We start from the raw sequence: 11808 nt of genomic DNA on the forward strand, positions 1-11808 counted from the left end.
GGGGCCGCTACGCGCGTCCACACGTTGCTCCGCGCAGCGCGAGGCGGACGCCACCGCCAAAACGACGCGGGGCAGGAAGAGTTCGGAACTGCCTTCAGGTGTGCGCGCTGCCCCTTCCCAGTAAGGAAGAAGCGATGACCATTTAGAAGGTAGTTGTAAAAGGATCTCGCAGTATAATGAGGCTGACGCTTTAGAGAAATTCTGTTTTGAACTGGAGATTCTTGTTTGCGAGGAGACCAGAAGCTGCAAAAGAAAAAAAACGAAGAACTTCTGGCGTTTGTCAGTTTCTGAGCTCAGGTTTCTTTGGAGCCGTTAGTGACACGGCTTGAGTTTTTGGAGAAATTTCTCTTACTGTCTTGATTACGAAATATGGTTATTGAGCTTTCACTCTGTTGGCCGAAGAGAGCACCGCAGCTGCACTGGAAACCCTAAATAGGTGCACGGTTTTTTGAACACAACTTTCTGACTCCAGGCTGTTAATATTGAACTGATAAGAAAATAAGACTTGTGGCCACGTCTTCTCAAAGCAGGTTATTAATTTTGCTCAATGTCCCAGGGAGAAATCCTGTATTAAAAGCTAAAGTGTCTCTCTAAGGGTGTGGAGAAAAGGGAACCCTCTTGCACTGTTGGTGCGAATGTAAATTGATACAGCCACTATGGAGAACAGTGTGGAGGTTCCTTAAAAAACTAAAAATAGAACTACCATATGACCCAGCAATCCCAGTACTGGGCATATACCCTGAGAAAACCATAATTCAAAAAGAGTCATGTACCACAATGTTCATTGCAGCTCTATTTACAATAGCCAGGACATGGAAGCAACCTAAGTGTCCATCAGCAGATGAATGGATAAAGAAGATGTGGCACATATATACAATGGAATATTACTCAGCCATAAAAGAAATGAAATTGAGTTATTTGTAGTGAGGTGGATGGACCTAGAACCTGTCATACAGAGTGAAGTAAGTCAGAAAGAGAAAAACAAATACCATATGCTAACACATATATGGAATCTTAAAAAAAAAAAAATGGTTCTGAAGAACCTAGGGGCAGGACAGGAATAAAGAGACAGACGTAGAGAATGGACTTGAGGACGCAGGGAGGGGGAAGGGGAAGCTGGGACGACGTGAGAGAGTGGCATGGACATATATACACTACCAAATGTAAAATAGATAGCTAGTGGGAAGCAGCCGCATAGCACAGGGAGATCAGTTCGGTGTTTTGTGACCACCTAGAGGGGTGGGATGGGGTGGGTGGGAGGGAGATGCAAGAGGGAGGAGATATGGGGATATACGTATATGTATAGCTGATTCATTTTGTTATAAAGCAGAAACACACCATTGTAAAGTAATTATATGCCAATAAAGATGTTAAAAAAAACCCCAAAAAACTGAAGGGCCTCTAAATCAGTTGGATTGACCAATATAAAGAGTAGGTCTTTTTTTTTAATATATAAATTTATTTATTTATTTATTCATTTATTTTTGGCTGTGTTGGTTCTTCATTGCTGCACGCAGGCTTTCTCTGGTTGTGGCGAGTGGGGGCTATTCTTAGTTGCGGTGCGCGGGCTTCTCATTGCGGTGGCTTCTCTTGTTGCGGAGCACAGGCTCTAGGCGTGCATGCTTCAGTAGTTGTGGCACGCGGACTCAGTAGTTGTGGCTTGTGGGCTCTAGAGCGCAGCAGGCTCAGTAGTTGTGGCTCATGGGCTTAGTTGCTCCACGGCATGTGGGATCTTCCTGGACCCAGGCTTGAACCCGTGTCCCCTGCATTGGTAGGTGGATTCTTAACCACTGTGCCACCAGGGAAGCCCAAGAGTAGGTCTTACACACACGTTTTTATGTACTTTTTCCTGTAATTGAAGACATTCTCCCTGGTCTCAATTAATTGAAATGCTAATATGGAGAGCCCCCGCAGGTTGCCCACATTTTCCCAAAATGCCTTGTTTTCCTGAACTGACTCCCAGGAGACGCCAGAAGTTCCTGAATAAGCAGACTGCCCGGGTAGAGAGCATTTGTATTTCAAACGCAGAGTTTGCAAAGGTAAATTAATTTCTAATTGGTGGACCTTTGTACAGAAGTGTTTTAGACTAGCTGACCTCGAAAACAAGGGTGCTGACGATTAGCAGTAGTCCTAGAGAAGGTGGTTTTTCACGCTGGCCTTAGGTAACCGGCAGCGGGAAGTATATAGAATAGAGCAGGGATAGAAACCGGTACTGTTTAAGTTTTTTAATTACCTGTTCATTTCCCTCTTATTTTATGTAGTAAGATCTCTTGAACGTTCCAATCTGGGTCAGCTCTTCCAAGCGGAGTCATTGAAGGGCTTTGTACACACAGTCAGCTGGGCCTTTCCGAGGGGGTAGGGCAACCACTGCAGGCGGGCGTGGAGGTGAGTGCTGCAGTGTTTGCAGACGGACTGGTCCCAAGGAAGGTGATAATAGGAGGACAAAGTTCAAGTGATCTTAGCAGTTTTTTCTAGAACCTTCTCCATCCGGAGGTAAACCTTAGATTAGAGATTTTATTAAGAGAGTGTTGGTTAAACAGGGCCAGCATCTTGTTTAACAGGAATTTGGTCTTTAATTGAAGGTCTCTCTGGTCAGTGAAACTGCTCAGGGCAAGTCAGCCTTCCCTCGGTTGGATCTGAGAGCTGTGTAGGCAGAGCTTACACTGTGAAAGGTGTTATTATTACCCTCCCTCCCCCCCACCCCGCCACACACAATGGGTTTACAGAGAAGACCAAGTTACTAGAAGTCTCGGGGTTTGTCTGGCATCATGAGGTAATAGACATGGTCAATAGCTAAAATGTTAAGAAAGATGAAGCATAATAAGTGCCCAAGGGCAGTTGGAGCCCAGGGAGATGAACTCCCTCCAGAGGACTTGGGGAGGTCACGTTTGGGCTTTACCTTGGGCCCAGAGTAGAATTTTTATAGGCAGAGGAGTGGAATGGGGGCAGGCATTCCTGGTGGTGGGTGCCTGGAGCAAGGTAAGAAGCTTAAAAGGTTAAAAGGTAGCCATTGTGAGAGAGATGGGCGAAACCCTGTAAGGAGGGTGGGAGGCCTGCCTAGAGAGGCTGTCTGGAGATAAATTCTTCTTGATCAAAGCTCTGATTTTTTCCCCCCTTTTTATTAAAGCAAATATAAAAGTAAAGGGAATAGTATAATGAACTTCCATATATCCATCAAATAGATTTAACAGTTGGTTAAAACGAGTTCTCTTTTTGGCCATATCTGCTTTATCTTCTTGTTGAAGCAGTTTAAATTGCAGATAACAATGTTCACCCCTAAGCAGTGTGGTGTGCACCTCCAGAAAAGGGCATTTTCTTGGATAAGCATAATACTATTGTCACCTCCTAATCAAATCGACAATAATTCCTTAATGTTTTCTAAAACCCCATCCACAAATTTCCTTGATTGCCTCAGAAATGCACTTTTACTGTTGGTTTGTGTGAATCAGAATGGGCCACACGTGTGTTGAGTATCTATGGTCTCTTAATCCAGGACAGGGGGTTGGCAAACTTAATGAAAAGGGCCAGTTAACTAACTCTTTAGGCTTTTCAGGCCATGTGGGCTCCATTGCAGCCACTCAGCTGTGTTGTCCTACAGAAGCAACCATGGCTGATACGAACGTGAATGAGCATGGCTGTGTTCCAATAAAATTTTGCTTTCAAAGTTTTTTTGTTTTAAACTCCACCAGCAGGCAGCAGTTATCCGAGGGCCAAAGTGTGCTGACCCTGGTCTCGAGCAGTGATTTACTGGTATTGCTCGGTTGGCTATGGGTGGCTCTCATTCTGGATTTATTCAGCTTTCTGTATAGTGTGCTTTAGCTTGTTCCTCTGTCCCCTGTATCTCCTGTAAACTGGAAGGTAGATCTAAAGGCTTAATTAGAGTCAGAGTCACCATTCATGGCAAGTATACTTCAGATGTGGTTTGGTGGTTCGAATTTTTTTTTTTTAATAAATTTATGGCTTCAAAAGACTCGGAAACCCGCATTCAGGAAGCTCCATATTCCTAAAATAAGCTTTGCCTGATGGCTGAAGATACGCTTTCTTTCCGTTCTCATTTTCCTTACTTGAAGGAGAGGACGTAGCTGCTATTTCTCAAGAAAGTCCAGAACTTTGAACCCCTGTGCTAGGCCAGTGCGAGCTTACTGCTCTTCTGGGCATCCTGCGGCCCCTCGGGCTGGTGGGTCACGTTTTTGCACTGAATGGCGGTTCCTTCCATGGCCCACCCCCAAGGTCTGAGATGCCATCCAAGGGGCTGGGTGAAGTGCTCTCGTCTTTTAAGCCCCTCGTCTCTTAAACACTCGGCTTTCTTCACTCATCTTCCTCTTCATCTCACCCCTGGCAGGACTGAGAACTGGATACTTGTCCGTAGGCTTCTGGTCATGCTGTGAGGCGGGACGGCTTCTGGTGTCCTGTTCAGAAGGATTCTGAGGTCAAACGCTTTTCAGACTCAGACTCACTGTGATGTGAGATTCCAGGGCAACGCGGTTTTGAAGAACAAGCTTACAGGTGAGAATTGGTTTTTCCTCTGTTCTGGAGTGTTTGCTGTTCCTAAACTGTAGAGCACCAGAGGAAGTATGTTGATAAGAGTGTCAGTTGGAAGTCCTGTCTTTTTGTCTTTTAGGAATAGTAGGGAAACTGTCTGTTCTTCCCTGAACACATTTTTCCAGATAATGTGCCTTTGGTCTTTTTCTTACTGATTTGTAAGAATTCTTTATACATTGGGGGTGCTATTCTTTTGTCATATATGTTACAACTACTTCCCCATTTTTTTTTTTTTTACTTTGTTTACAGTACTTATACTCTGCAGAAACATTTAATTTTAACATAGGGAAAAAAATGTCAATCTCCCCTTTACAGTTTCCTTGTTTTGTGTTTTGCTTAGAAAGACCTGCCCATTTCAAGATCTTTTTTTAAAAGTCTGTGTTAACACAGATAAATGACGAAAACTAGGAACATGTGATTCTGAAAAAGAAGGATACTGAAGGGGGCTCTTTCTACCAAAGAGTATAATATGTTGGCTTTAAGATGGGCCCTACATTGATAAGTCTTGAAGTTGGGAGATGGGTATTGGGGGAATCATTATATCATTATTTCTGTATATATTTGACTTCCCAAAATAAAAAGTTTTCTGAAAAAAAAAGAATAGTAGGTGGAAAAGCCATTTTGTCCCATTCATTCATATTCAGCAACTATTATCTACTGTGTGCTGAATACTGGGAGTATTTTGTTAATAAAGGCACAAGATCTCGGAACTTATATTTCTCACATAAGAGGCAGATGTTAATGTCATGGTTGAGGACACAACTCCTGTGTCAGACTGCCTGGCTTCAAAACCTGGCTCTGCCACGTACTGGCTGGGTGATTTTGAACTTTTTAATTTAAAACATGCGGGATAATGATCGTATCTACCTGATAGGGTTTTGGGGAGGCTTGAATGGGAAAACGCACGAAAATTCCTTTGCGTGGTACTTAGCATTTAGTAAATGCTCAAGTGTAAACTCTGAGGAAGAGAATACAGTAACTTCAGTCGAGCCGGGACCACGGGAGAGGAGCAGCTGCTGAGAGATGTATGGAGTGGGGTCATGACCTCGCCTGGGCTGCCTGAGTAGGGTTGGGAGAACTTTTCAGAGGAGCAGACTTCCGAGTGGAGATGTGAGACGTGGAAAACACGTCTTTTAATCAAAAGTGCCCTCCTTTGTGGCGGAATGAGGAGGGCAAGGTGACAGCAGAGAAAGGGCCCAGGCGAGGGCTTGGCGACTGGAGGAAGCAGGTTTGACTTTGTCTTAGTTTCCTGGTGCTGCCAGAGCGAGTGCCACCAACTCCATGGCCTGAAACCACCCAGATTGATTGTCCTGTTCTTCAGGCCAGGAGTCCAGCTGGGTGTCACTGGGCTGAAATCAGGGGCTGTGTCCCCTCCTGGAGGCTCTAGAGGAGAATGTGTTTTCTCGACTCTGCATCTCCCACTTGAGGGGGAGCACCACTGCGTCCCTCGGACACCCCCTCCCGCCCCGGTCAGGAGAGTGGCTGGGTAGTTTTGGTGATGTAACTGCTCTATATGGTTACAGGAATCAATCAACTTTAAAACTCATAGAATTATACAACAAAAAAGGTCATTTTACTTTATATAAATTCAAATAATAATAATAAAGAATGAAAGCATGAGAGCATGCAACTATTGTAAAACGCTGAGTTAAAAATAGAAGGTAAACATAAGAATAAGAGCATTCTGAATTAAGCTAAGATGGCACAATCCACTATTATTATTAAAAGAGACTTCAGCAAGATACAAACCAAAGACAATGAAAGAGCTTTGTTTTGATCTTGCTTTGAAAAAATCAGCTGCACAGGCTATTTTAGACAACTGGGGAAATATGAATACAGCATATTAAGGATTTTTTGTTCATTGTTAGGTAGGATTGTAGTTATTTAAAAACCTAAACTTTTGGGCTTCCCTGGTGGTGCAGTGGTTAAGAATCCACCTGCCAATGCAGGGAACACAGGTTCAAGCCCTTGTCCGGGAAGATCCCACATGCCACAGAGCAACTAAGCCCGTGCGCCACAACTACTGAGCCTGCGCTCTAGAGCCCGCGAGCCACAACTACTGAAACCTGCGCGCCCTAGAGCCTGTGCTCTGCAACAAGAGAAGCCACCGCAGTGAGAAGCCCACGCACCACAACGAAGAGTAGCTCCCGCTTGCCGTAACTAGAGAAAGCCCACGCGCAGCAACGAAGACCCAACGCAGCCAAAAGTTAATAATAAATAAATAAATAAATTTATTTTAAAAAACAAAAATAAAAACTAAACTTTTAAGTAAAATTCAGTACCAAAATATTTAGGGGTGAAATGACATAGTTTCAGGTATTTGCTTCAGAATTCTCCAGAAGCAAGCAAACGAAAAAAACCTCAAAAAATAAAGAAAGGAGGGCAAATGGAACAGGCATGGCAAAGCCAGGATGGTGCATGGATCCTGATGCTGTGTGAGTACACAAGGGCTTACTGTGCTCTGCTTTTGAGAAGGGCTGGAAATGTTTATAATAAAATGACAAGAAAAAAAACCCCAGTGACTTATTCTTCATAAATGCTCCCAAGAATGCCATCTAACTGTTCTTTATTCATTTAGAAGATGTACTAATTTCCCCTCACAGCTTTTATTAGGCTTTTATAATCTGCATCTAACTTTACAGAAAATCAAATCAAGGGAGAAAGAGTAATTCAAAGCAGTTGTGATTCTTCTCAAAAATAAGGACTAAAAGAATGCTTTTCAAAACTCATTTAATGCTCATAAATTATGAAGACCATCATGAGACGTAGAAATATTAATAATTTTCATTAATTTATCTGCTGTATCCTCCTAAGTGCAGATGACAATGGCAGGAAGGGGTAATTAATGCTCAAATATTTTAAATAAATTGAATAAGTTACTGAATTAAATTTATTTTATATATCTTATAAATATTTTTGGTTTTCTGGTGATGTTCTACATTTAAATACGTTAAATATTCTATATTGGAAAATAAGTAAATTAAAACCAGATTATTTTATATAGATAAGGTCTTTCTTGAATCTCACCAGCTGACACATCATAGTTGGCAGAGGATTACAGAATAGCGTCTGGGTACATGATCCGTTGTATCACTGCATACATACGTATCTTGTGCGTGTCTCCTTCCTGTTTTACCGTTAGTGTCGTAATTGCTCTTCCCGTCAGTTTTGTGCTGGCTTACATTGATGGGTGAATAGTTAATGACATGAGAGCAAATGGACATAAGCAGAGAGTAATTTCTTTGAATGCCTTTTAGCTATGGTGAACACTGTTGTAGTTTAAAAGTGGACTGCTTCCATATGTCTGAGGCAGTAGAAAAAGCTTGCGTTTCAATCCCTTTTTCCTTATTAAAGCATGTCGAGCTCAAGGAAGAAAACCATTTGAAATTTGTGAAATAAAGCTCATACATCTCCCTTTGGATGATTTGGGGACCATGGTCACTGGTCACTGTTGCTTGAAAGCGTGGAGTTGACTCCTGGACTAATTACCAGTATGTCCCTGCTGTTGTCGTCGCCTCACCGCTAGCATTAGGTGAAACTGTGAGGTCTCAGCGTGGACAAGGCCATTGCTGAGGGAGGGCCTGTCTTTAAATTCAAGTCTCACCCATTAGCTGCTGTGATTTGAGCTTCCAGTGGGTAGTATTATCGTTTAAAAAGAGTGGACATTACTGTCGTATAATTGGAAGAATGGTGTCCATATAGGTTTTGCTTTGTGACTAGAACCTCTCTGCTTTTGCTTCTGAAAAGTTGCTGGAGGGTTAGACGTATTGACAGACCTTCCCTTGTGACATAGGGCATCAGAAAGAAAAGCCGAGCCTGACAGAGGAAGGGAGATTGAGGACAGGTGGCCAGGTGGGCTTGAGGTTGCTGTGGTCTAAAGCCTTGGAGGCCAAATACTAGGAAAATTCGGTTCAAAATGTAAACAAAAGGCATGGGTTTCTGTGGTTAAGTCATTTTTGGTTTAAAACTAGCATATGGGGACTTCTCTGGTGGCACAGTGGTTAAGAATCCGCCTGCCAATGCAAGGGACGCGAGTTTGATCCCTGGTCCGGGAAGATCCCACGTGCCGCGGAGCAACTAAGCCCGTGCGCCGCAACTACCGAAGCCCGTGCGCCTAGAGCCCGTGCTCCGCAACAAGAGAAGCCACGGCAATGAGAAGCCTGTGCACTGTAACGAAGAGTAGCCCCTGCTCCCCACAACTAGAGAAAGCCCGCGCACAGCAACGAAGACCCAACGTAGCCAAAAAAAAAAAACACTAATATGAATTGACCCTTTACATCAATTAGGATTGGAATAAGTCAAAAATACTGAAGGATTAGTAAGGATGTTGCCTCCATTGGACCCAAGTCTTTGTTTTAAGAGTTGTTATGGATGTTCTTTAAATTTGGTGCTTGTTGACATTCATTAAGTCTTAGGTATATTTTTTTTGGAGGAGGGTTGGAGGAAGGCATAATGGAAATGTATTGGGGCTTTAAGTCCAGGGTTTGGAACACCAGGCTAATACACCTGCTGCCCCCTGGTGGCAGCGTATTAAATAGTGCAGTTCAGAGGTGAGGAATTCTGGAGAGCTAAGTCCACTGTATTGATAGAAGTGGATTGTAGAGGGAGCCAGGAGATGGTTTCTCTTTCCAGCTCTTCTCATAATTTCTACCTGTAGTTATGATCTTAGGCAAATAATTTAGTTCGGTTAAAGTCTAGATTTCACTTTATTCTACTTTAAAATGTAATTTCTAAAATTTCTTCCTATTTTAACATCTTAAAATTCTCCAATAGTAATGGCAAATAATATTTAGTGAAAGATATCAAGTTCCACTTTTTCCTTTACCAGCTGAATTTTAAAAAATCCGAGATATTTATTCAAGAAAGCAGACTCCAGAGCAACTCCTCAAACTTAATACGGATTTGGCTCTGGACCACAGGCTGCACAGATCTATCTGCAGCACAGTCCATAATGAGTCAGCATGATGACCCTGCGTTACTATGAGCGCCTACAAGGTGCATTATTTAAAACTTAATTTTCTTATATTTAATAGTGGTTAAAAAACCCATAAAATTTACCATCATTTTCAGTGTACAGTTCAGTAGTGTTAAGTGTAGTCACATTGTTGTACAACAGATCTCCAGAACTATTTCATCCTGCAAAACTGCAACTCTGTACCCACTAAATGACAACTCCCCATTCCTTTCTCTCTGCACCCCTCGGCAACCATCGTTCTTCTTTGTCTCTGTGTATTTGATGACTCTGGGTACCTGGTATAAGTGGAATCACACAGTATGTCTTTTTGTGATTCACTTATTTCACTTAGTATAATGTCCTCAAGGTTCATCCATGTTGTAGCATGTGCCAGGAGTCCTTTCCTTTTTAAGGCTGAATATCAAACGTAGAGACCACATTTTGTTTATTTGTTCATCTGTTGATGGACACTTGGGTGGCTTCCACCTCTTAGCTATTACAATATTATTATAATTATTTTTATAATTATATATTACTAATGCAGAGAGGGTTTATTTATACAATTTCTTTTCTGTGTATAAAAGGTCAAACTTCATTATAAAGAACACCATTCAACCGCGCTAGATAACTAGGATATGGCTTTTTGTATGGATAAGTTAAAAAGGAACTAACGTCTGTTGGACACAAGCTCTGTGCCAGGCACTTATATATCTGTGATACATTCTATTGTTTAGTCCTTATAATAATTCTGTAATTTACCCTCTCTCAGAAGGGGACCAGTACTTATTAAAATCACCACGTGCCAGAATTTTGATATACGTTACCTCATATAATCCTCATACGTCAGTCCTTGAGGTGGGCATTATTATCCCCTTTTTAAAAAAATATTTATTTATTTATTTGGTTGCACTGGGTCTTAGTTCCAGCAGGTGGGCTCCTTCTTTGCGGCTTGTGGGCTCCTTAATTGCGGCATGCAAGCTCTTAGTTGCAGCATGCATGTGGGATCTAGTTCCCTGACCAGGGATTGAACACGGACCCCCTGCATTGGGAGCGCAGAGTCTTATCCACCGCACCACCAGGGAAGTCCTTATCCCCATTTTTTAGGTGACGTTAACTGAGGTTCAGAGGGATGAAACACCTTGAACAAGGTTACACCACTAAAGGCAGCAGGGTTTCACCTGACTTGGAAATGAAACACGTCCAGTTCAAAAGCATGTGTCCTTCAGCCTACACCCTGCTCCCCCGCTGCCCGGAGTAACACCTACACCTGTGATCCGAAGGATGTGGGAACAGTATCAAGAAATTACACTGCTGTCCTAATTTATAAGTAGAGAAACTTCTGTAGTGTCTTCCCATTAAATGAACAGCCCTTTGGGTTTTCCTTGCAGAGATTCAGATGAATCTGAATCTGAAACACAACCAGCCTGGCCTCCCGGCTGATTTTGCAGTCTCCCTAGGACTTCCAAAAGAGTGGCTCTCATGTCCAGTGCCCCCATTCCTGAGGTTATTTTTCTCTTTCTCCCTTTGGCTTGGTGGGGAGCCGGGACCGTTTTCGCTGCTCGGAGCTGCCACCTCTCTTGAATGCCGTGGTGTTTGGGGCTGGAGCTTTGATCTGCTCCCTGCGTGGTGTTTTCACACGGGGAGGGGTTCCTCGACTGTCCTTGTAGATGGTGGTTTTCTTGGGGACTCAGCAAGCTCTTGGAGAGGCCCAGTGCAGCATTTCCTCACGTCGGGGAATACAGATACAGATGCGTAAGTGAACAACTGGCAAGTTTGATGGTAAATGAGATTTTTACATAGTTTCAAAGTATCTCCTTATGAAATTTTCATCAACTCGTGTCACGTGGGGCTTGGGGGAGAATAACTTCACCGTGAAGCTGGGAGCGGCCTGGCGGTCACCACTTTCTCTGGGTGACCGGAGTGAACGTCATCAGTGACGGGACAGATTGGAGTCATGTGCCATCCAGTAGGCAGTGAGAAGAACACAGCATCATTTCCAGAAGATTCCCGCTGAAGATGGGTGACCTGAATCTAACCATGAGGCAAAGCCGGAAAAAAAAACAAGTTGAGGAACAGAAACAGATGGCCTGAAATCATTAAAAGCATGAAACTCAAAGTCAAAGAAAGACTGAGGGATTGTCTCAGTTTGGAGGAGGTTGAAGCACGAGACGAGGAATGCAGTTGGGACTCTGCACGGGGTCCTCCGCTCTAAAGAGCATCATTGGACAAGTGACAGGACTTGAAAGGGGTCTGAGAGAAGGTGGTCAAGTGCCTGCGCTGATGTCCTGCTGTTGAGGCCTGTGGCGTGGGTG

At 43.2% G+C, this 11808-nt stretch overlaps 2 protein-coding genes across 5 annotated transcripts in view; both read left to right on the plus strand.

Annotated features, from left to right (window-relative positions):
• TMTC4 (transmembrane O-mannosyltransferase targeting cadherins 4) overlaps nucleotides 1-11808 on the plus strand; it is a 123074-nt gene that overhangs the window by 73910 nt on the left and 37356 nt on the right. For both annotated transcript variants that reach the window (XM_082434628.1, XM_082434629.1), the window contains exon 21: nucleotides 4343-4506. The gene's annotated coding sequence lies outside the window, so the exon portion shown is untranslated. The remainder of the gene's footprint in view (nucleotides 1-4342; nucleotides 4507-11808) is intronic.
• Nucleotides 4369-11808, plus strand: part of GGACT (gamma-glutamylamine cyclotransferase) — a 41296-nt gene continuing 33856 nt past the window's right edge. The window contains exon 1 of one of the 3 annotated variants that reach the window (XM_082434698.1): nucleotides 4369-4506. Coding sequence is in view for 1 of the 3 variants with exons in the window: in XM_082434697.1 (XP_082290823.1) it covers nucleotides 11164-11248 (85 nt within the window). In the remaining 2 variants the exon portion in view is untranslated. Of the gene's footprint in view, nucleotides 4507-7635; nucleotides 11249-11808 lie in introns of those variants that run through there. The other 2 variants (XM_082434696.1, XM_082434697.1) reach the window with 2 other exon arrangements.

The sequence above is a fragment of the Balaenoptera physalus genome (assembly GCF_965194825.1).
Source record: "Balaenoptera physalus genome assembly, chromosome: 18".
In the NCBI taxonomy this organism is placed as follows: domain Eukaryota; kingdom Metazoa; phylum Chordata; class Mammalia; order Artiodactyla; family Balaenopteridae; genus Balaenoptera; species Balaenoptera physalus.